Genomic DNA, 22,071 nt, shown 5'->3' with positions numbered 1-22,071 from the left:
ATGTACGCAGGGTAACGGGTGCAAAAAATGTGGCAACAAGTGACACAAATATCTACTCTGCCACAGGGTTGGGGGGCGGGACTGAGCTCGCTCTTGCAGCTTTCCGTTCGTAGTTGACAAGCCTCTGTCCAACCAGGTACCTGTAAAGAGAGAGATCCCAATAATAATAACATCCAAATTGTAAAATACATGTTGGCTTCTACAGATGGGTCCACGCTGAAAGATCCTTACTTGTCGTTCTTGATGTGTTCATAGAGGCGTTTAAACTGTCGGATCTGGAAGGACAGGATGCCGATAAGTGAAACCACCATCAAGAGGAAAGGGTAGATTCTTCTCTGCATTAGAATCTCCATCTCTGGGGTAACTCCTGCAAAAGTAATGCACTTCAGTTATAACTAGTTTCAGTGAATGCCCCATTAGCTGACACTGTAGTCACTGTAACATCTGGAGACAAGAAGGAACATAGTTGTGTGAAATCCTCATTAATCTAATGGAGAACGCCAGTGCTTTAATTGGAATTAAGGGAACAAGGCCAGTGATTTATTCCTCTCCATTGTGATTGATATAGTATGCCTTTCATAGCACATAGAAGTAGGAATGGAACGGTATGAAATAGTAACCTCACGGTTATAGGGACCAAAATTATCACTGTTTTGGGTATTACTGCGATATTTTTAAAAGTGTGTTCAATATGTTCAGAAAGCACGGATAGGCATACACAAGCTGAAATAGTTTCAAAAAGTGTAACAGTGTTTATTATATTAAAAAAATATAGGCAATAGGCTTGTAAAAACTATTGAAAACTGGCTGCTGAAACACTGGCCCACTGTAGGGTGTCCGGTAAGAACTTTAACCAGAAATGTCTGACTTTTACATCCAGGAAGATTTATTTACAACTCCAACATAAAGTTAACTATGAAGTTGTATTTGACATTATATATGAAGTTGGATATGGTTCTGAAATATAAGCAAATACTAATGCACAATAATAAGCATCTGACTTACTATTAACATTATTAACAAAACTAAATGTTTACATTAATTTCTCTGTAATAACTAACATGTAACATATTGCCCAGTAACACAAACTGAGACTAAGTCACATCTATTACAGCACATACATCCATAACAGAGTAAACAGTGTAATACACCTTTAATAGCTAAGCACGAAGCTTCTCATGCTAGTCAGTCAGAAAATTGTGCTATCACAACCTGAGTATCAACACGTGGCTGCACAAGTAATATTAAACAATCTCCACAACTATCAGCTGTATGCAATAAGAAACACAGCAACAGCAATATTATCAAGGCAATAATATATCTCTCTCCCTCTCCAAATAAATGTCATGTCGTAACAAGGGCTAAATGTATCCACATCGTAGCAGAACACTTATTGAAATATGAATAAACGTAGTTAACGCATACACAGATAACAAGGCAGTAAAACCCATGACAGTTTAGCAAGCTACAGAATAGTTTTAACTTACATTCTGGGCTACGTAGCTACATAAGTTCAACAAGTCCAAACCCGGAAAATACATTCTGTCCCTTTCTCCTATCTGAGCGCGAGTGCTTGGCAGGTGATCAAAGCGATGATTCTCGTCACGGATTTGTAAATCGTCTTAGGAGAGAGAGCGCGTTACTGTCGTAACTTAATGTTTTTTTTTGTTTTTTGTTTTTTTAACAAGGCTGATAAACGTTCTGAGGGCTGTCATCTCCTCCTTCCGACATGATTTCAACTTCATGAAAAGAAACACATGCTGTAGGCTGTGCTGTGCAGTGCGCCTGCACGGCAGCATCAGGAACCTCGGTTGAAGCTGGGAAGGATTAAACACACGGTTTCCACACCGTGGTAATCCACCGCGATAATAAGGATATTTTAACTGAAAAGGGTAATTGTTGTAGTCAACATTTCTACCATGGTTTACCGTAACACCAATAATCGTTACATCCCTACAAAAAAGGGTTGTTTACTGATATATGTCTTTTGGTTTGGCGCTCAAATTATTGAGGAAAAAAACCTTGAACCGAGAAGATGAACTGAATGAACCAAGACAGAAAAGAACTACATAAGTAGTAATGAACTTTCTAATTAACTCCCATGTACACATGTACTTAGACACTCACCCACAGCAGGAACCACCCCAGCAGCGATCACGTATGGCACGCACAAGGACAACAGCAGGACTGAGATGACCGGAGCTGCCAGTTTACGGATGATGAACTGGAGATCAATGTTGCGAATACCGTTTGCATAAACCTGAGGAAGACACTTTACAGTTATTATACTGTACAGCTAACTACAATGTAACTGATCCTTTCTCTTTAAAGCAGAAAAGAAAGCAGAATCACCTACAAAAAAGCATGTATTTGTTTCTTATCCGGTCAAGAGACACTAACTATTTCTTATTTACAGATGTGGATACGTGTTGGTTTAAGATATCATTTCCATCCAATCCCCACCTGCTCAATAACAGTCTTCAACCACCACTGAGGGCCCATGAGTGTGATGGCAGCAATGATTTTGGCATGGAGCACTCCGAGAGCCCAGTCCTGTAGATAACAGAAAGATCAATGGATGACCATGGATATAAGAACTGGGAATTAGGTGACAATACTGGGCAGACAGGGCAAAGGAACATGATAATACCCATGAACAAAAATAAATCGCTAAAAGGAAGTCTTTAGCGAGAGATGGGAAAAGCAAGACATACCCATACAACACAGACCCATTATCATACCTGCCAAGGGTAGAAGAGGGGTGTTTGGTCCAGGGGGACCCTGAGTGGAGCCACAATGACCAGTTCAAACAGCAGGCCCAGTAGCAACGGGATGACCCCGGCGACCAGCAGAGCTACTACCAGGGTCTTCAGAATCTGCACAAACAGCGCGACGACATACAAAATGAACATGATTAATCATAAAACATGTATACCCATTAATAGGTAGTTGGACTGTTATTCCTCTTTCTTCCTTCATGGGACAAAACTGCTGCAGCATCGGCAAAGTAAATGACAAGGTGGAGATATTACTACTAGGCAGATGCCGGACATTTAGAGAATTCATTATTTGCTAAGTACATTTTACAAATATGAGCAACGTATCCTCTGTATTGAACCCATCCTAATTATTTAGGAGGAGTGGGGAGCCATTGAAGGGCCCAGGTTTGGTGTTTGGTCAACAATAGAGGCTGCTACCATGAGTGTCCACTCCTGGACTTTGCGTGCGATGACGGTACGTCCTTGGGGCATCCAGGCCAGAAGCACGGTGACTCCGCGAATAGACAGCCAGCAGACATACAGGCCACATGCTGCCGTGTACAGCTCGTGGATTTTGGAGCTTCCTGTCCAGAAGGACATCAGCCAGCGTCCGGTAAACACTGAAAAACATATGTGACAAACAAAACATGACCTTTCTTCAACTTTCCAATTTTAGAGTAATCCTCATCTCTGGTTGACTACTATTTGAGCTAGACTTGAACACCCTGCTTAACACAGCAAACATGTGTTTAAGCGGTTCTGTGTGTGTGTTGTCTCTACACACACCACACACACACACACCACACAACACACACACACACACACACACACACACACACACACACACACACACCACACACCACACACCACACACACACACACACACACACACCACACACACACACCTGTGTGGCAAACGTTTTAGGCAGGTATGGAAAAATGCTGTAAACTAAGAATGCTTTCAAAAATGGCAGTGTTAATAGTTTATTTTCATGGCCATGCCATCACTTCCAGGACTTCTTGTTTACACTGAAGATAGTTCTTAATGACTTTGGGGTTGTTGTCTTGCTGCAGATTAAATTTGGGGCCTATCATACACCTCCCATGATGGGTAAGTATCTGCCTGTATTTCTCAGCATTGAGGACACCATTAATCCTGTCCAAATCTCCTACTCTATTTGCAGACGTGCAGCCCCAAACTTGCAAGGAACCTCCACCATGCTTCACTGTTGCCCGCAGACACTCATTAATGTAGCGTGCTACAGTCCTTCAGCGAACAAACTGCCTTCTGCTACAGCCAAATATTTCAAATTTTAATTTATCAGTCCAGAGCACCGACTTCATGTTTCTGCACCCCACTTCCTATGTTTTTGTGCATAGTTGAGTCGCTTGGCCTTGTTTCCATGTTGGAGGTATGGCTTTTTGGCTTCAACTCTTCTATGAAGACCACTTCTGGCCAGATTTCTCCAGACAGTAGATGGGTGTACCTGGGTCCCACGGGTGTCTGCCAGTTCTGAGCTGATGTCACTGCTGGACATCTTTAGCTTTTGAAGGGAAACAAGCTTCATGTGTTTTTCATCTACTGCGCTAAGTTTCCTTAACCGACCACGGCGTCTACAATCCTCAACGCTGCCCCACTTTTTGCAAGTCTACCTACAAGAATTGATGCTGGTTAGAAGGCAAAGGGTAGTAACACCAAATACTGATGTGATTTAGATTTTTCTTTAGTCATTCTGTAAATTAATAAAAATTAAACAATCATTATTTGTATTTTTAAAAACACACCTGCCTAAGACTTTTGCACAGTACTATATATACAGTGTTTACTTAAGGATTTTTTTAGCATTGGGGGCAGGTCTGTCTGAACTGTAATTTATTACCCTACTCGATATTGTTGTATAGAATTGTAATTAAACAATACTATTTCTCATCCTATTTTATGGTACAACGGGTATTCCTAATATTGTGGTCAGTGAGTGTACATACCATCATATTTTCATCAATGTCAATCCTAACAAATTGGGCCTAGGCCTAATGCCACATCATTGTGCAAATGTATTTGATGTATTCCTAGTCCTAGGTCAGTGGTCATCACTTACATTTTGAGCTGGAATACAACCAGCATTATCATCAAGAATCAAGACTTGAACATAAAGATGGCGTCATTCAAGTGCATATAAAGAAGCCACGTTGTTTTGGTCTTATAATACATCCATAGATGATCCAGCTGAGAGGATGGTTAGTTTAACCAGCAGTTAAGTTTAAAAGAATTTGATAAAACAATTTCAATATGTATGGCAAACTAAGATAAACAGTTAGACTCCAAACAGAAAGTTTCTGGTTAAGCTTTTAAACTACATCAAAACAACAGTATGTAGAGTTAAACTGGACGGGCCAAATGACCTCCGAATAGTTCTTCTTGATGTTAAATTGCAATGTGAGCGGCAGCCAACGGGGGTGCATTATGTCGGCAGGATAATTTAAAAGCCAACTACATTGTGCAAGAAATTTTGCCATGGCGGGCTGCCACACTGAAATCAACATAGAAGAAACTGACATATACTGTTTGTGTATGCGTGTGTGTGTGTATATAGATATTCACCCTTTAATTTTTGGTTTGGGTGTGGGTCTGTAAAGAACAAAATAATAAGTTGCTGGTTGTCTTTTAAGTCACCACATCTTACCTGGTAGGGTTAGGCACACCAGGCTGGCCACCAGCAGAGTGATGCACATGAATGCTATCAGCAACACAATCTGGAGAAAAGAAGAAAGTTTAAGAATACAAGTTAATGTAATGATGTAACCAAGTTTGGCCATATCTGATTATGCTTCTCCATTATTTGTAACACTGAAGAAATGTGTCAGTGTTGTATATTATAAACTAGAATTGGAATACATGGGACAAGTATAAGACCAAACATGAGGGAGGAGTGTAATAACTGGAAGTTGTACGGCCCAAGATGCACAGTAAGTGGTACCTACAGCTTTGTCGTACTTCTAAATTTGGGTGGAAAACCACAAATTGTAGGTGACCTTAACAAGCTTCTAGCAAGAAAAAAAGGCTTTGTGGGAGGAAAGGCTACAGATTCCATTTTATGAATGGTAACGCATTTAGGCTAATTTAGTTTTGTGTACAGAACTGTAACCCAAAAATTCATATCAAAGGGTCAATCAAACTAGTACAAAAACTACACTAAAACAGAAACAACAGTAATAAAACATGTAAATCCCCAGAGACTGCTCCAGAAATGGCAGTGACCCCTCACCCTGAATGGGAAGCGAAGGGGTCTGTGGTAAGGCTGGAATCCAACTGGCCCCCCTTGCTGCAGAATGGCCTGATGGGCTGCATGCAGCCCCTCGCCAGCTGGGGCAGGGTTGTTATTGTTGTTATGGTGACCAGGAGGAGGGTTGTTATTGTTGTTGTTCACAGGCTGGTTGGCATCATTGTCCTCCTGCTCCCCGAGGAGGTAGGAGTGAAGGTCTCTGTGGCGGTCAAGAAGGGTTTGTTTAGAAACAGTCAATCTGAGAAAAATCTGGGGCTTAAGTAAGAAAATGTGTGGGAAAAAATGGAAACTAGAATACATGAAAGTGTATTATTCAAACTTATTGACTTACAGTAAATATCCAGCACTGACTGTCCAGGCCCTGACCAGGCCTTTGAGCCACTGGCGAGTGTGTCCCTGCTCCAATAGAGCTGGCAACACAACCTGCAGTAATAATAGCTCCAAAGACAGCTCGCTGACAGGGGCGTCACTGGGGGGTGAGAGGTGGACAGGGTAAGACCACTTTTTCTTGCAACATGTAATCAAATTAGGCATGTCACTGTTAATGGCAACGCAGTCAGTAGTTCCTCTTTTGTTAGATATACTGTGGTAAGATGTTGTGGCTATCTGGCCTGAGGAGGAAGTACTTCTTACACACCATTTCATGGAGACAAAGCAGCAGCTTTCACAGTTTATTGCTAAGTGAGCTATACTTTTATTAATGCCTGCTGGTTACCTGTAGAGCATGACGTTGTATGGGAGGAAGGTGGGTAGCAGCAGTTTGATCAGCCGGATGGGCAGCCACAGCATGAGCAACACGATAGAGCCGAACACAACCACGGACAGGATGAACCGCCGCAGGTGTCTGTAGATGGGCAGGTGAATCATTTCCTGCACCGGGTTAAAATCTGGGTCATTGAGGTTTCTCAGAAACCACAGCACTCCGGGCCTCAGCACCTGATGGACATACAACCGTAAACGTTAGGGTTAGATTTGTTTTTAGTCATGAAAATTAACCTACAGTAAACTAACTTAGGAAAATGCAAACATTACTGTCTTCGTTACTGATCTTACCTCTCTCAGTAGGAGGATGAAAGAAGCAAAGTAGAAAACATAGACCATTCCCACAAGCCAGTGCAGGAACATAGTGGTACCAGGGGCTGATTTAAAACTCAACTCTCTGTCTTTCAGGGAGGCATCAAACATCTCCTGCGGGAAGTAACAATGTTAAAAAAGAAACCATTAAGACAGAGTCAAATTCAGTGTTGGTTCTAAGATGATGCATCCTAATTACTTGTCTCTGCTAATTTAACGCACAGTTGGCTAGAAGATAAAATGTGCTATGAATAACATTTGTACATGGCATATGCTTAACAGATTAAAACTAGACAAAGCTCAATTAGTTTCTGAGAGTACATGCAGGATGAAGGATTCGTCCAATGCTTGTTCCATTTTCCATATTGGCATTGTTCACATATGTACATGTTGTTGTGTCCTTTCTATTATCTGTCTGTTACCTTTAAATAGGATACATATTCTATATGTCCTATATGTTACATATTTATTACTTATGATTACTACCAAAATCAGCATCATAGCAGACTCCAAACCAATTGGCCAAGCCAGTTTATTTTCTGCGTTCACATACATGTATGAACTGTGTGATCTGTGCATCTGCGACTGTCTCAGCCCCTTTCAGAGCACCTTGCTGCACTGGCTATTTGACAGATGCCTCTACAGGGTGGAGAACGCTGCTCACTTTAGCAAATTTTGTTGTAAGCATTCTTATAGGGAAGTAAAGGTCATTTCTTTAAATTAGACTAGCTGTCACTGACATAGGTAGAAAACATGGATACCATTTAAAAAATGCATTTGTTACTCTAAAATATGGTAACGTATTTGTAACTACATCAGCCAAGGATGAGAAATACAATTAACCTTCCTATGACCATGATGCCAATTGACAAGTGTGAGGAGATTGGGCTTCCAAAACTAGAGTGAGATCATTTAACCAAATAAGACAGACACACTGAAAGTCAAAACAAGAATGAGAGAAATAGAGTCTTACTAAAGAGCAGATGTCAAGCCACCAGCCACAGATGAGTGGAAAAACACCAATCTCCACAACAACCAGAAGAGAGACCTGTAATGGGAGCAGAGGCGTGTCTCAGTATCAGTACTTTATACTAAATGTAAATACATTAAAAACTTAAAATGTCTATAAAGGGATTGAAATACATTAATGTGAAACTTTCTTCTAATTCAGTCATTTTTAAAATGGCCACCTCAGGCCTGACTATTTATTATGATCATTCTTAGTTCATACTGTATTTGATCACTGCTAACCTTCAGTTTATGGGTGTGATAGCAACCAAGAAGAACCTCAGATTCTGAGTTATGTTTGGGTAGTAAATCTCAGCAAGTAAATACTTCTGTTTATGTTTCCGCCAAGGACAGTAAGGACACGAGTTATACAAGGCAAAAATGCACTTAGTAGTGTTACCTTGACTACAATGTAGCAGACTCCCAGGAGACGTCGGGAGCGCTGGAACCTGACCAGGGCAGCCAGTCCCTGAGACAGCCATTAAGGGTCAACACTGCTCACACACTTACAGCGGCACAGACCAAACACAAGAGATTTTACACGTATCGTCTGTCCTTGTTTTACATTTCTGTACGGTGTTAGACGGAAGGATACATGACAGAGGATGAGCGTCATGGCCAGCAGTATGTAGCCCACAATAGTTGTGATTAAGCCCTCAAAGTGTGAGGCTTGGACCTAAAGAGAAGTGCAAAGTTGTATTCAAGTAATTAATCCTTGTCCAAGAGACACAACATTGCATAATACCACTGAATTAATGGAAGTGGTTTCTTACATATTCCTCAAAGCCAAGACCCACGACAGAGAAGTGCCCAATGTGGTAGGGACAAAACGCTGAATGAGGAAAAATAAGTGGCATATAAACTAGGAAAAACAACTGCAATCAACCTTTAGCATTGCTTTAAGTCAGAGCTGGGCAACATATAAATATGATACTGATATCTTGATATGAGACTAGATATTGTCCCAGATGTTGGAAATCATTATATCGTAAATGGGTAAAGTGCTGTCTTTTCCTGGTTTTAAAGGCTGCATTAGAGTAAAGTGATGTCATTTTCTGTGTTACCAGACTGTTCTAGCTCTTCCATTATTTTTACCTTTACCCACTTAGTAATTATATAACCATTACTGAAGATTATTTATCTTAAATCTCATTGTGAAGATATTTTGTTAAAGCACCAATTGTTATATTATTATATATCCACAACATCAACATTGATGTATTAGGACAAGAATATTGCAATATCTGACTTTCTCCATATTGCCCAGCCCGACTATAAGTACATAATATGTCAGAGATAGTCAGAGATACTGGTTTGACAATGATATCACACACACACACACACACACACACACACACACACACACACACACACACATACACACACACACACACACACACACACACACACACTTTCAGTTCTGCTTATTTTTTCTTTTGTGTGTTGGAGGACCACAATGGAAATTGGCAATTGAGGCTTTACTGTGTTTTAGTCCTTGATAAATGTAACTGCTGCTGTGCAAAGTAATTCTGTACTTTTAATCATTACAATAAATCAATTAATCTGTATGTTTATAATAAAACCTTGTTTTAGTCTACTCACCAAAGACCAGGATGAAGAGTGTGTTGAGAGACACTACCCAAAAGACATGCTCCTAAAAGACAAAAGTCACAAGAGTCCAAGTATGATTTTAACTTACAAACTCAAACTAAAACGTAAGTACAGATATGAAGACTTACCAGAAATACCAGTGAACCATCCAGGCCAAGCATCTAAAAAGGTAATGGAAAGATTTTAAGCTCCAAGATATATGACCTTAATAGAAAAACCTGATAGATGGGGATGTTTGGAGATCAGTGATGTCATGCAGAGTTACCCTTTCCCATGTGAGCTCCTCCGCCGCTCTGTCCCACTCCAAGGCATTCCAATTCATGTCGTCTACAGAGAAACATATTCACTTTTAAAACAATGACAAATAATACATTCACAACAGTCAACAACTTAATAATTGTCAATATAAATTCCATATGCATCTTCCTGCTCGGCAGATTGCCACAACATTACAGTGTCCCAAATGGAGACAGGACACTGTTATTGTGTTTGTCTGGTCAAATGTTTTTGAATTGGCTTTTAGCAAAAACCCAGAAAAAAATATACTTAGGAATGCGACGATGATTACATTATTAATGCTTTTATGGGGAAATTGGTTTGCAAAACAACCTATTATGAGGGTTTTTCACTTTATTTATTTAGCTGAAGTGACACCACACAGCTAGAATAATCTATAATACAATCACGATTCATTATGACCCGCTTTTGCCTAGCAGCTGCATCAGTACATTGACCTCAGCAAAACAAAACAAATAAGTGGAATATGAGTGCTATGGGTAGCATTATTATATCATTCTCAAATTAATTGTATGCTCTAATGCGAGTGGTACTGTCTGTTCAACTGTTTTTCAGTGAATTTCCATAAATCATGCAGTTTCCTGTTGCAACAAAAGATGTTACTTCAACAAAAGAGCTTGTTTGTTGACTTTACTAGAGACAACAGATTTTGGCAACACTTGATTCATGACAATCTACTCGGTTTCATTTGCATGAACTGTCCTACGTTTTGTGATGTTAAGCAATTACATTTAGTAAGGTAAAGCATTCCGGTACAATAAATCTGACCAAGCAGAACACAAAGTGAACAGACATCAGCAGGCGGTGCCCCACCCTTGAACAGAATCACTGTGTTTGTTTAGGCTAATACATTAAAATTATTACTATTTATATACTGATGACAGCAATGTAACAGCCCGACAACTCTTCAGTAATGACCACAATTACAACTACAACCGCCATGTCCCTCATGCCATCCGACTATCCAACTCCTCACTAGGGGGGAGGAGGAAATAGGGCAGAGAGGACAATACATACATACTTACATACATACATACACACATACATACATACTTACATACATACATACATACACACATACACACCTGGACTTAAATTTACACCTGGTCACTTTATAATAATTTTTAACACTGGACTAAACACTGACACTTTAATAATAATGTATGGTCTTTTCTTTGTTTATTTGACAAATGTTCTTTTTGTTGTTTGTTATTATTTTTATTGGTATTTTGTTGATTTTGTTGTCTTTATACTGTCTTTTTATCTATTTTTTATTTCTTCGTTCTTGCTAAAAACTGCTGCTGGAACTTTCAATTTCCTGCGGGAGTCATCCCAAAGGATCAATAAAGAGAAGTCTAAGTCTAAGTCTAAGAAAAAAAAAAAAAAAACTTTAACCAGAAACGCTGATTGTGATTAATTTCCTTATCTCCAACCTTGTGGTCCATTGTTGGGGTCTGCATCTTCAGCTGCTGCTCCCTCCTCTTCTTCCAGCTCTGGGTTATGACCCTGGTCTGGGGGCACATCAGGGGGCTCAGGCTCTGCTTCATTCTGGGCTGGTGGATCAGCAGGGGCTGGCTGGGCTGCAGGGGGCTCATCAGCTGCTCCCTGGCCTGCAGCTTGTGCCTGAGGGTGAGGGGAAAGGATGCATGGCTTTAATATAGGGAGATGAGGGTGATTTTTGTTTGTGCACGTGGTTAAGATTGGATGTACAAGTATGTATGTCAGGGAAGAAATGCCTTGGCCTTATTGGCAATTAGTCAAGCAAAGTACCTCATTGGCTTGTCCGGCTGCATTTGGTGGTGGCGCCTGGTGCTGCTCTAACCAATGGGGAGCCCCACCATGGACTATCTGTTCTCTGAGCCAAACCAGGCTGATAAATGCACACAGTGTGCATGTCACCACAAAGCAGCCCTGTAGACAATCTGCAAGCAGGTTCTCTCTGCAGGAGCACAAAGATTAACAATAATACACTTATACAAAATCCCTGAAATAGACCTTTAAAAAGTACGCTATATAGAAATGAAGAGAGTCAACAAGTAAAAATGACTAGCTTTAACTTAAGTAATCTGTAGAAGGAGAAAACTGGTAGTATCACTCACGTAGAGAGCATGTCCAGCGGCAGTGTCAAAAGTGAGCTCACAGAGCCGGTAAACAGACACTTGTAGATGCGACCTGAGACCAGATAAATACATTAGGTTCGGTTTGCACATATTTTTTTCATTTTAAATGCTGCACTGTAACAATGTATACAATATGGGAGAATTTAATAGAGCTTGCCTACATTTTTTCCATTGAGAGTGATTAACAGATCTTCCAACATGCACAGCATTGTCTGTTATGTAATGGTACTAAAGCTAAATATACATATATATATGCAACCCAATGAAATATAATGATCAGTTAAAATCACATATTATCCCTTATTGCTTCATAAAAACAATATATAAAGATATTTTTAAGGTAGTAAAACTATTACAGAAGCAAAACGAATTGTAAGAAAGGTGTAATGCAGTATTAAGGAAGAGATTGCTGTCGCCTTGAGTACACATTCTGTTTATCTGTGCATTTGTCTCTGTGTGTACTACTTACATGCAGTGAGAGGAACCACCCCGAGCCATGCAAAGGCCACCAGTGTGTAATGAAACCAGTAACGGATGGCCGTGCCCACACTGGTCAGCAGGCCTGCACAGATGTCCTGGATGGGCAGACGTGAGGGCATGTCTGGGGAGTAGACTTAAGTGGAAAGAGCGAAAGAGTGAACTAGAGACATATAAATTATATTTTATGTTTGATAATGTTCTAAATATTATTCAACTTTTTGTTTAAAATGTACTTTCAATAAATTAATGACCATATGTAAAAATTACTATTACCCCACTGTATGGCTTATTTAGAAAACCTAAGGGGGGTTAATATATTAAAAGTGGATGATGCATTAATGCCAAAAGTACATACTTGGCGTGAAAGCAAATCTGTGCTTGCATAATTCACAGTACTCCTTCCTGCTGTGCTTTAGCCACTGGACCAAACTGTAAAGCAACAATTAGACAATCAAAATTAGTACACACAAAGCCACCAGCTAAAAGATGGTCTGCTTAAGAATTACTATGTTTTTATTCCATCCTTTCGCATGTGTACTTTTGGGGAGAGATATTGGCAACAAGAATATTACACATCAATAGCAATAGAGACCTACTGTAGAGCTTAAACCCAACTTTAAAATCCTTAAAAAGCATTAGACTATATGGTCAATATTTGAAATTTCAACAGTTGGGATTGGTCCCTCCATATTTTGGACATTTTCACTCTCCCAAATGGTCTTTATTCACAAACAATAAGAATTAACAAGATCCACATACACACTGTCACTAGAAACAACTCATGTTTGGCAGATTTATACCACAGTCTGGGGATGTTAACATACTGCAGTTAGACAAAAACAATGGTCTAGAGTGTTGATCCAACAAAATCTCTTCTACACAAAAGGATGTGATGTGATGAAAATGCATGCTCAACTGTCTTGAGCTCTCTAGGATCTCTGGATCACTGGACAATGACTGAGAGCACGTATTATGTTTCAGTCATGGTAAAACACTCTCTCTAATTAACAACAAACAAAAAAGGTTGTCTATTACGGTAACCCACAATAACGCCACCCCAGCTTGTTGTGACACAGGTTAGACTCTGGAATTAACTACTGGGTTATGTTAGGGAGTCATTACACCAGCTGATTTCAACACATATGACAGCATTAAAGGCCTGTGTCATTAGACCTACACACAACAGGGTTATACTTAAAGTGATCAGGTTATGTTTTTACCCTTTCCTTCATTGTGTTATTTATCTTTTTTGTGCACGTTACAGGTTTACAAAGTGAACATTTTTAAGTCCACCCCAAAGGCACTTATCATCTCCAACAGAAAACACTGTTCACAAACTGCTCCAAACGGCTCTATTGTAGTTTAGCCTTTACTTCCATGATGAACGTGCGTCAATTTGTAACACATTATAATGCTTGCCAAGCTGATGTGTGCCACAACCTCATATTCTGCTTCTGACTGGCTTGTAGAGCTGACCTAGGTATTGCGCATGTGCAACTCCCAACAAAGATGGAACAGAGGTGAGAGGCCTCACTCTGTAGCTAAAACAGAGAGCTCAACACAAAGGGTGAAAAGAGGAGCTGCAGCAATGTAGTACAACAAAAATATGTTGTTCAAAAAAAATCTAAACCATGTAAACCTATTCTGATATAACCTCTAAATACAATTATCAACCTGAAAATGAGCGTAATATGAGCACTTTAAGTTTCAAATCAATTTACATCACTAGTCACAAGGTTTGACGTACCTTAACCTAGCAAGACAGTGATCCCCCATGACAGAACATATTTATTCCTTGCTAGTTTGTAACCGTCAAGCTTTCTGCGGGAAACCGGCCATCTGATCTAGTTGATCAGCTCAAAATCAACACATTGTAACACATATTCTGTTATACATCTGTAAAGTGATTCATATGTAAAATCTGAAAGCTGAAATTCCCTGATTTACCTAAAACGTTATGAAGCTATACAAATCTAGACCAGAAGTCTAAAGTACATAAAGTGTGTCTGCTACGTGAGAGTTGCTGGGGCTGTATCTGTATTTGATATTTACTTAGTAAGTAACCAAAAGGAAATAACATAAACATAGCTACAATCTGCATGCACCCAGCACAACTACACAATAGACTATTATTCTAAACTTTGAAGGGGCTGATACAAACTAATATGGATACAGACTGAGATTTAACAATTACCACAGAACAATCCAGGCCTAGCCTTTGATTATGCGTGGGGATTTCCATGCACCTGACCCTCTTGTAACCAGTGACGCTCACACACAGGACAGATAAGAACACAGTACAATCCCCAAAATACCTGCATAGGCTGGTCTTGTTTTCACCATGGAAATACCACACACAGGGACAATAATCTGGGACAGTATGCAACCTGGATGTGACAGAGGATGAACCTGCTCTGCATCTTTTCATGATTCTTTACATTTTGCTATCAAGCCACCACTATGGGAATAAATATTGGGCAAAACGTATGCACCAAGTTACCCAATTACTTCGCAACCACCCTGAAGTATGACAAAACACCATAGTATATTCATTTTGATATAGGGTGTGTGTTTGTGTGTGGTCACAATAATTACAGCTAAGCCAAATACACTTACCATTCCTGGTGGATAAACTTGATACTGCCTGTGCAGACACACGGGTGGTACAAGGGTTTGTCTGGGGTCCCCTCAGAGCGGCACACACGACAAATGTCCGCTACAAACAGGACACACACACGAGTTAGTATGATAGTAGGTGGATTGGTGTAAGTTAATGGACAGGTGTCTTTTGAAATGAAGAATCAAATAGTTGCTAGATAAGCAAGATACATAAATCTGAGTGAGTTACACTCATTCCATTTAAATCGGGAGACGTTACATCTGCTTCACTTTATGTTCTCATATTGAGATCGACTGCACTAAAACACCATTGAGCAGGAATCTCTGATCTTCCTAAAATGAACCTCACAATACATTAACTGACAGCTATGCTATTCAGCTAACTTAACCACTAGCAGGCCATAGAAGCAGGTTCGAGGTGGTGCACTTACGAAGCTAACGCTAGTTAACCAGCTGGGAAAGCAATGCCCTTATTTGGTTATTTTTGTTATTTACCTTCTTCGGCAGTATCCATGATGTTCGTTAAGCACCGGTCACCGTTTCTTCCAGGAGTAACTTGTACAGCGAACCCATCCACGACACAGACAATGTCGTTTAGCTAGCTAAATTAAGCTAGCGGGACGAGCGTATCCTTATTTCTCAGATGCATTGACAATCATAAAATGGTTTCCCAACAGACTACCAGTACTTGCGTCGTTGTGTCCTTTCACATCCAGGGTGTTTTCGCCGCTGAACACAATGTTTTATTTTTACGTTGTATTTTTAATGTGATACAATAAATGTTGCATCCTCCGTGTAGCTGAAATGACAGTTTAAGCCTGGGAGACAAATGGCTAGCTAAGCTGGCTAACGCATGCGCTACCGTCACTGCTAGCTCCTGTCACAACATGTGTCACAACAGTTTTACTTTACCACAGCGGCTCAAGATTTACGGCAGAGAAACAACCATCGTTCTATAACTAACTGTCTATGGGTTATTAGCATTAGCGTTATATTAATATTTCATATATTTTAATTTAGCACCGGAGACTTAGTTTCTAAACACAACTTAGATGTGTTAGACATTGACATTGGACTGTACACTTTCTTCGCTTTTACTCTATTTCCTAAAAAACAGATATTAAATATCTATCCATGTTGAACAGCGACATCTGGATGTTACATGAAACAACAACTTTTATATAACATTAGACTTGGACCCAGCCATTTCTGCGTGGACCATATAGCTCGTGAATATAAGTTTGCATAGCCAGTTAGGTCTAGGTCTATCTGTGAGAAATGCTTAGCCTATGTTTGGTTTGGGTATATCAGCATCTTAATATCATTCGTCAAATGATCGCCTTAAGATCTTCTTTATTTTAAAGTTTATTTATTGCATTTTACATTAGAACTGTCCACTATTTACATTGTAAACGCAACGGTTCTAAACCCTAACCATGTATTTACACATAGCCGATTATTTACTGATTTTTTTGTGAATTAAGAACATAGTCAATGCATATTAAGCCAGTATTTTTTAATTTAAAGGACCCCCATTAGCAAATGATCAGCTAATCTTGAAGTCCACACCCGGCATTACATAATTGCATATAGGGCCAACGTAATGCAATTTAAAGACAGTCAACACTGTACGCAAATATGTTGAATACTCATCCATATATGATGTTTAAAAAGTAGAACAAGTATGTGAATGAGAGTTACTTATAAGTAAAACAAAATATTTTATTCAAAAAAAACCTGTAATGTCACGACAATATCATGTGGTATGGCATGTGAGTCTGATCGACTACCAGACCTCTGTTCATCACCGGCGCCGTGGCTTAGATGGTTAAAGCGCCTGTCTAGTAAACAGGAGATCCTGGGTTCGAATCCCAGCGGTGCCTTTTAGGAGGCAATTCTGAAAGACTTGAATGATTACAAACGTCAGACTGCTTACAATATTCGTTCTCTCAAGGTATTCGATCATGTATGAAATAGTAAGAAACACTGGTGAGGTTTTCTGTCTTTGTTTGTCAGTGTAGAGCAAAACTGTTACACTATTGTGCACATATTGTTCACTTTCTTTCACTGTTTATGAAGAAAACCCCTGCAAGTTCTCTTAATACACCCATGACTACAACACGCGAACCCAGACTTACGCAGTAGGGTACTGCAGCGCCAATGAAACTTGAGCATAAGTGCGTAGGAGGGCGGAGCCAGGCTACAAACACACACACACACACACACACACACAAATGGAGAAGACAAACTGATATCCCCTCTGTAAATTAATCTAAATTGCATATACGCTGCAGTAAGATAAAGAATAAAAGCTACGATATCAAAATGACTTATTTATTATCAAACTTATTTTTGGGTCAAAATGTTAGGTCACAATTGTGTTAACACTCATGAACATAGGGTGCAGGTTGGGTTGGAAAATAGAGGGGTATATTTGACTGTTTTCTAGGTTGCTGTAAAAAGGTTTTACGTTTCACAAAGAGAAGAATCTTACAATTTTAATTGATAGATGGCTTCAGGTTGTATGGCTACCCGAAAAATGTCAACTAGTTGACAAATTACTTTAACCATATCAGCTACAAAGGGATATTTGCAAGAGAGTAATGCCATTTTATTTTAGCGCTATAATTATTACAGTTGAAACTTACAGCTTTTATTTTGAAGGTCATGACTTTTCTGAAAATAAGAAGTTTGGTCCCACCCACAGACCGTCTACAGCTCACACAGCTTTACAACCGACTCTGGCTGCAAGTCTTTTAGCCTCACATACAGGACATTACCTTCTTCGCAAAATCGGAAATCAATACGGTATGTATGTGTATTTATGTATTTATGCCTTGGAACAGACGGTGGCAACACCTGTTCTTGTTAAAAGACAATAAAGAATATGTATGTATGTTTCGCATAGGCCTATGGCATGCAATTGATTTAAAAAGGCACCGATGTAGACATTCCATGAGACTAAGAAGAAAGCTGAAGGTATTTGTGAACAATGCTTTGTCATTGGGTCAAGAAAAACTTTTAAAAAAACAAAACAAAACCTGCAGTAAGTAAACATAAAGCAATAATTATGGAGCGTCCAAGGTGTATGGGCGTCAAATGATCTCTATAATAATGTCTATAATAGTATCCTACTATTAGTCCATGAGCCGAGGCCCCAGATTTGGGCCATCGGTATCATCTGGGGGGACAAAGTGCCATAGTGATTTTGGCAAGGTATACAGTACAAGAAAAATCCCGATAGCAGGGCAGGGGTAGTAGCAAAATAACTTTTTCAGCTCATGAAGTTACTATAACCCACTAAGACGAATTCCGTTTTGAAATCAGGTGTATGGTTTAGGCTTATGGTAAGGATGTTGTCAATATTCTATAGGTGCTTGGCATCGTTGGAAAGGCTTTCATTCAAACCCAGTACTGAACCTGTCTGACAAACACAGAGGTCACATGACTTCTTTAAACCAGAAATAACACACATTTTCTCACAAATTCCACCTAAACTGAATGCTTGCTTTTATCCCTGTGGCATGAAAGAACACCAGGGACACAGAACTCAACAATTTCAATACTCAAGGCACTCTGATGATTCAGAAAATGTACAATACAACCCATACTATTTATTTGCGAGACCCTTAAACTAGACTTGTGCAGCCAGCACAAGTCTAAATAAAATAGAGCCAATAGAATGGACACACATACCTACATGCATATATATATATATATATATATATATATATATATATATATTGGAGGGCCTGGGAAAACACTGACTGACCAGCCTGTTTTTTTTTTTTTTTATTCTTACTGATTTTATCTTAAGCACATGACAGAGAAACATTTTACTTTCGGTGACCATTCACCCTGCTGCCCCTCTTTCTAGCTGACTGTTTTGTTGCTCCTGTCTGTCCACAGATGGCAAATGAAGCCAAGCCATGCCCCTGCCATATTGGTGATCTGATGGAGTACGAAGGGCTCGGCCAGGATATCCAGATAGAGCACATCGAAGCTTATGTAGTGAAACCATCCGCTGCAACTAACAAGGCCATCATTGTCATACAGGACATCTACGGGTGGCGGCTTCCCAACACAAGATACATGGCTGATATGCTGGCTGCCAATGGATACATGTGAGTAGGCCCGCACGATTTGGGGAAAAACATGAATCACGATTTTTTTTTTGTTGCTTAGAATTGATACATACAAATATAATTCTCTGCCACGATTTTTTTGACCATGACAAAACAAAACAAATTGGCAGTACCAAACATAGCACAAGCCTGTAAACACAGAGGCCTCAATGAAGAGAAGGTGAGCGCATTGCAGGGCACGGGAGCGCTTTAAAACCTATTTGATACAGTCTATGTTTAAAACTCACAGACGAAAGTAGTAGTGTTTGTGTAGTCGTCTTGTAAAATTATATGAGAATCAAAATCATATCCAAGTTTTTTTAAAATTAAATCGTGAACACGGTGAATCGAGATCGTAATTTTATAACGATTAATCGTGCAGGCCTACACGTGAGCAGAAATCAATATACCGTACATAGGCTAACAGAAAGACAAGAGTGGAGGGTAACGTCCATGTGTGCTTCTAAGACCACGTACAGGACGTTGTATGACTTGGCTAGTTTAACAGTGTTTCTGTTTCTTCCATTGTTTGCTCCGAGCAGTGCTGTTTGTCCAGACTTCTTTGCTGGAAAGGAGCCGTGGAGTTCATCACGTGACTGGTCCACGTTTCAGGAGTGGCTTCAAGATAAATTGCCAACGAACATAAACAAGTAACTAAAAGCCTATCTTTATTTTATCAAGCAGTCGAGATCCCATTTTATCTAGCTGAAGTAGCGGTCCTGCATTTAATGGTGTGTTTTGAGTGAGTAGTTTTCACCTCACTTATTGGGGACAATACTTAATATGATCTGGTGATTTATAAGGCCTGCTGATTACATGCATGTATTCTTTTCTTGTATGCATTATTTTTAAGACATTTTGGTCAACATTATTTTGTTCTCCAGAGAGGTGGATGCAGTGCTGAGGTACCTGATGAAGCATTGTGAGGCCAAACACATCGGAGCACTGGGCTTCTGCTGGGGAGGGGTTGCCACACATTACATCAGCCTGCAGTATCCAGATGTTAAAGCAGGAGTGTCAGCCTACGGTATGTGTAGCACACTTAAAACAGACTCAGTCTTCTTTTTTGCAACTTTATTTTTGTTGGAATTCTTTTTTTTTTACACATAGCAACACATCCTCTAATATTAGCGGCATAGACGTTCACTTCACTTGGCTCAGTGCTCTCCCCAGGCTACTGCGCTGGCTTATGACATCAGTGAACCTTTCAGTAACATAAATCAGAATAATATACAGAATATTTATCAAATGAAATTATAGTGATTTCCCTACAGAATTTTTAGCAAATCCCTTTTCTAGGAAATTATTAGGTAATGCTTGTAGGTTGCATCATGTGTGTCACAGTTTACTTTGTCACCTGTGGCAAAATCTGCTCTTCCCAAATCCATAACAGTATTACAAATCAGTAATCCTTGTTCATAAAAGTTGCCGTATGGCTGCTGTACAGTGCTATTTATGATTGGCTTATTTGATGCTGTGCAGGGATCGTCCGTGAAAAAGAGAACAGATATAAGCTGAAGAGTCCTACGCTGTTCATCTTTGGGGAGAAAGATGACGTTATCCCACTGAACCAGGTCAGTACACATACAGTATTGTCGTCAGGTTAATGGTCATGGTGTGTAACCTGCCTGATACTTCATCCTGGTACTATAGCACCAAATGTTCTTAAAGCAACATCAGTAGGCCTTTGTTAAAATACACAAGAAATGTAGAATTTTTGTATGAATAAATGCTGACATGAAACAAGGAACTTTTAAGGTGAAGAACTTCCTTTTGAATGTCAGGTGCATGTCCTTGAAGCAAAACTAAAGGAGGAAAGCCAAGTGGATTTCCAGGTAAAGATCTTTCCTGGTCAGACTCATGGGTTTGTCCATCGCAAGAGAGAGGACATCAACCCTGCAGACAAACCCGGCATCCTGGAGGCCAGGTCTGACATGCTGAACTGGTTCAACAGATACATGTAAACAAGTTTAGGAGGTGAAGAATCGACCCAGGTAATCATTTACACACAGCACTACAAATGGAAAATGCAGAGGTGCCCTTTACAGTGACCTGTAGGCAGTTCTAGTTTGTCGTCATTTTTGTATGATTAGTAACATTCCAGTTTCCCTAATGATTTTTTATTTTATTTTGGAGGTCTGGATGTTCCTGTATCGACCTGTGGATATTACTAAAATGTGAATTTTAAATTGTTGAGCCAAAGCTAAAAAAAAAGATGGATGCAGTATGTTTTGTTATTGTAAATCACAAGAATTAAATTAATTTACCTTAACTAAACAGCTTTGGAGTCTCTGGAATGGTTAAATTACAAAAATACATAGATTTATTTTTATTGTCTGGTTCAATATTGTGGGCTCAAAATCAAAACTACAGAGACTGGAAATTTCAACGGACCAACATTTTAATGGTGACTTTGATACTACAACAGCTTGAACATTTTGTATCAAATGATAAATAGCAATATGCAGTGCGGTTTGGACATGGTGCTCGGGAAGTGCCTAAACCTTTAGAACAGCCCCGAAATCTTTAAGTGTTCCATGAGGCCTTCAGTCCTCGCTCTCTCCCGGGCTCCTGATGTCATCAATCTTTAGGATCATCTTGACTACCTGAGTAGCCAGCAAGATCTGCTGTTTCTTGCCAATCAGGGTCTCGACCACATGTTGCTGCTTCATGTCTGAAGAGAGGGGAGAGGAAA

The 22,071-nt window shown here is 39.7% G+C and overlaps 3 protein-coding genes and 1 non-coding gene across 6 annotated transcripts in view; 2 read left to right on the top strand and 2 right to left on the bottom strand.

Annotated features, from left to right (window-relative positions):
* Positions 1 to 32: 32 nt before the first annotated feature.
* Positions 33 to 16,158, bottom strand: LOC116672394 (E3 ubiquitin-protein ligase MARCH6). 2 transcript variants are annotated; one of them, XM_032504212.1, is made up of 25 exons: positions 15,748 to 16,158; positions 15,250 to 15,349; positions 12,989 to 13,062; positions 12,623 to 12,766; positions 12,133 to 12,205; positions 11,804 to 11,972; positions 11,467 to 11,656; positions 10,002 to 10,063; positions 9,865 to 9,897; positions 9,728 to 9,779; positions 8,899 to 8,957; positions 8,721 to 8,801; positions 8,526 to 8,594; positions 8,091 to 8,165; positions 7,097 to 7,231; positions 6,759 to 6,979; positions 6,375 to 6,512; positions 6,026 to 6,242; positions 5,444 to 5,513; positions 3,198 to 3,379; positions 2,742 to 2,885; positions 2,464 to 2,553; positions 2,128 to 2,260; positions 232 to 367; positions 33 to 140 (listed from the first exon to the last, which is right to left on the bottom strand). In XM_032504212.1, the coding sequence occupies exons 1-25, from the start codon at positions 15,764 to 15,766 to the stop codon at positions 53 to 55; spliced, it is 2,754 nt and encodes a 917-aa protein (XP_032360103.1). In that variant the 5' UTR covers positions 15,767 to 16,158; the 3' UTR covers positions 33 to 52. The 2 variants fall into 2 exon arrangements, with proteins under 2 accessions (XP_032360103.1, XP_032360104.1); XM_032504213.1 differs by having other exon boundaries at positions 2,742 to 2,876.
* A 903-nt stretch (positions 16,159 to 17,061) lies between these two features.
* Positions 17,062 to 17,135, top strand: trnat-agu (transfer RNA threonine (anticodon AGU)). The gene has a single exon. It is a non-coding gene; the product is annotated as a tRNA-Thr (tRNA).
* Positions 17,136 to 17,934: 799 nt separating this feature from the next.
* Positions 17,935 to 22,066, top strand: cmbl (carboxymethylenebutenolidase homolog (Pseudomonas)). 2 transcript variants are annotated; one of them, XM_032503722.1, is made up of 6 exons: positions 17,935 to 18,060; positions 19,162 to 19,376; positions 19,919 to 20,026; positions 20,261 to 20,403; positions 20,859 to 20,950; positions 21,161 to 22,066. In XM_032503722.1, the coding sequence occupies exons 2-6, from the start codon at positions 19,162 to 19,164 to the stop codon at positions 21,338 to 21,340; spliced, it is 738 nt and encodes a 245-aa protein (XP_032359613.1). In that variant the 5' UTR covers positions 17,935 to 18,060; the 3' UTR covers positions 21,341 to 22,066. The 2 variants fall into 2 exon arrangements, with proteins under 2 accessions (XP_032359613.1, XP_032359612.1); XM_032503721.1 differs by having other exon boundaries at positions 17,941 to 18,060; positions 19,159 to 19,376.
* Positions 21,760 to 22,071, bottom strand: part of cct5 (chaperonin containing TCP1, subunit 5 (epsilon)) — a 6,273-nt gene continuing 5,961 nt past the window's right edge. Inside the window, exon 11 of the mRNA XM_032503720.1 lies at positions 21,760 to 22,050. Within this exon, the coding sequence (XP_032359611.1) occupies positions 21,923 to 22,050 (128 nt within the window). The 3' untranslated portion in view covers positions 21,760 to 21,922. The remainder of the gene's footprint in view (positions 22,051 to 22,071) is intronic.

The sequence above is a fragment of the Etheostoma spectabile genome, chromosome 22, assembly GCF_008692095.1.
Source record: "Etheostoma spectabile isolate EspeVRDwgs_2016 chromosome 22, UIUC_Espe_1.0, whole genome shotgun sequence".
Classification (NCBI taxonomy): Eukaryota; Metazoa; Chordata; class Actinopteri; order Perciformes; family Percidae; genus Etheostoma; species Etheostoma spectabile.
Note: the sequence above shows the minus strand (reverse complement) of the source record. Positions and strands in the feature narration are given on the sequence as shown.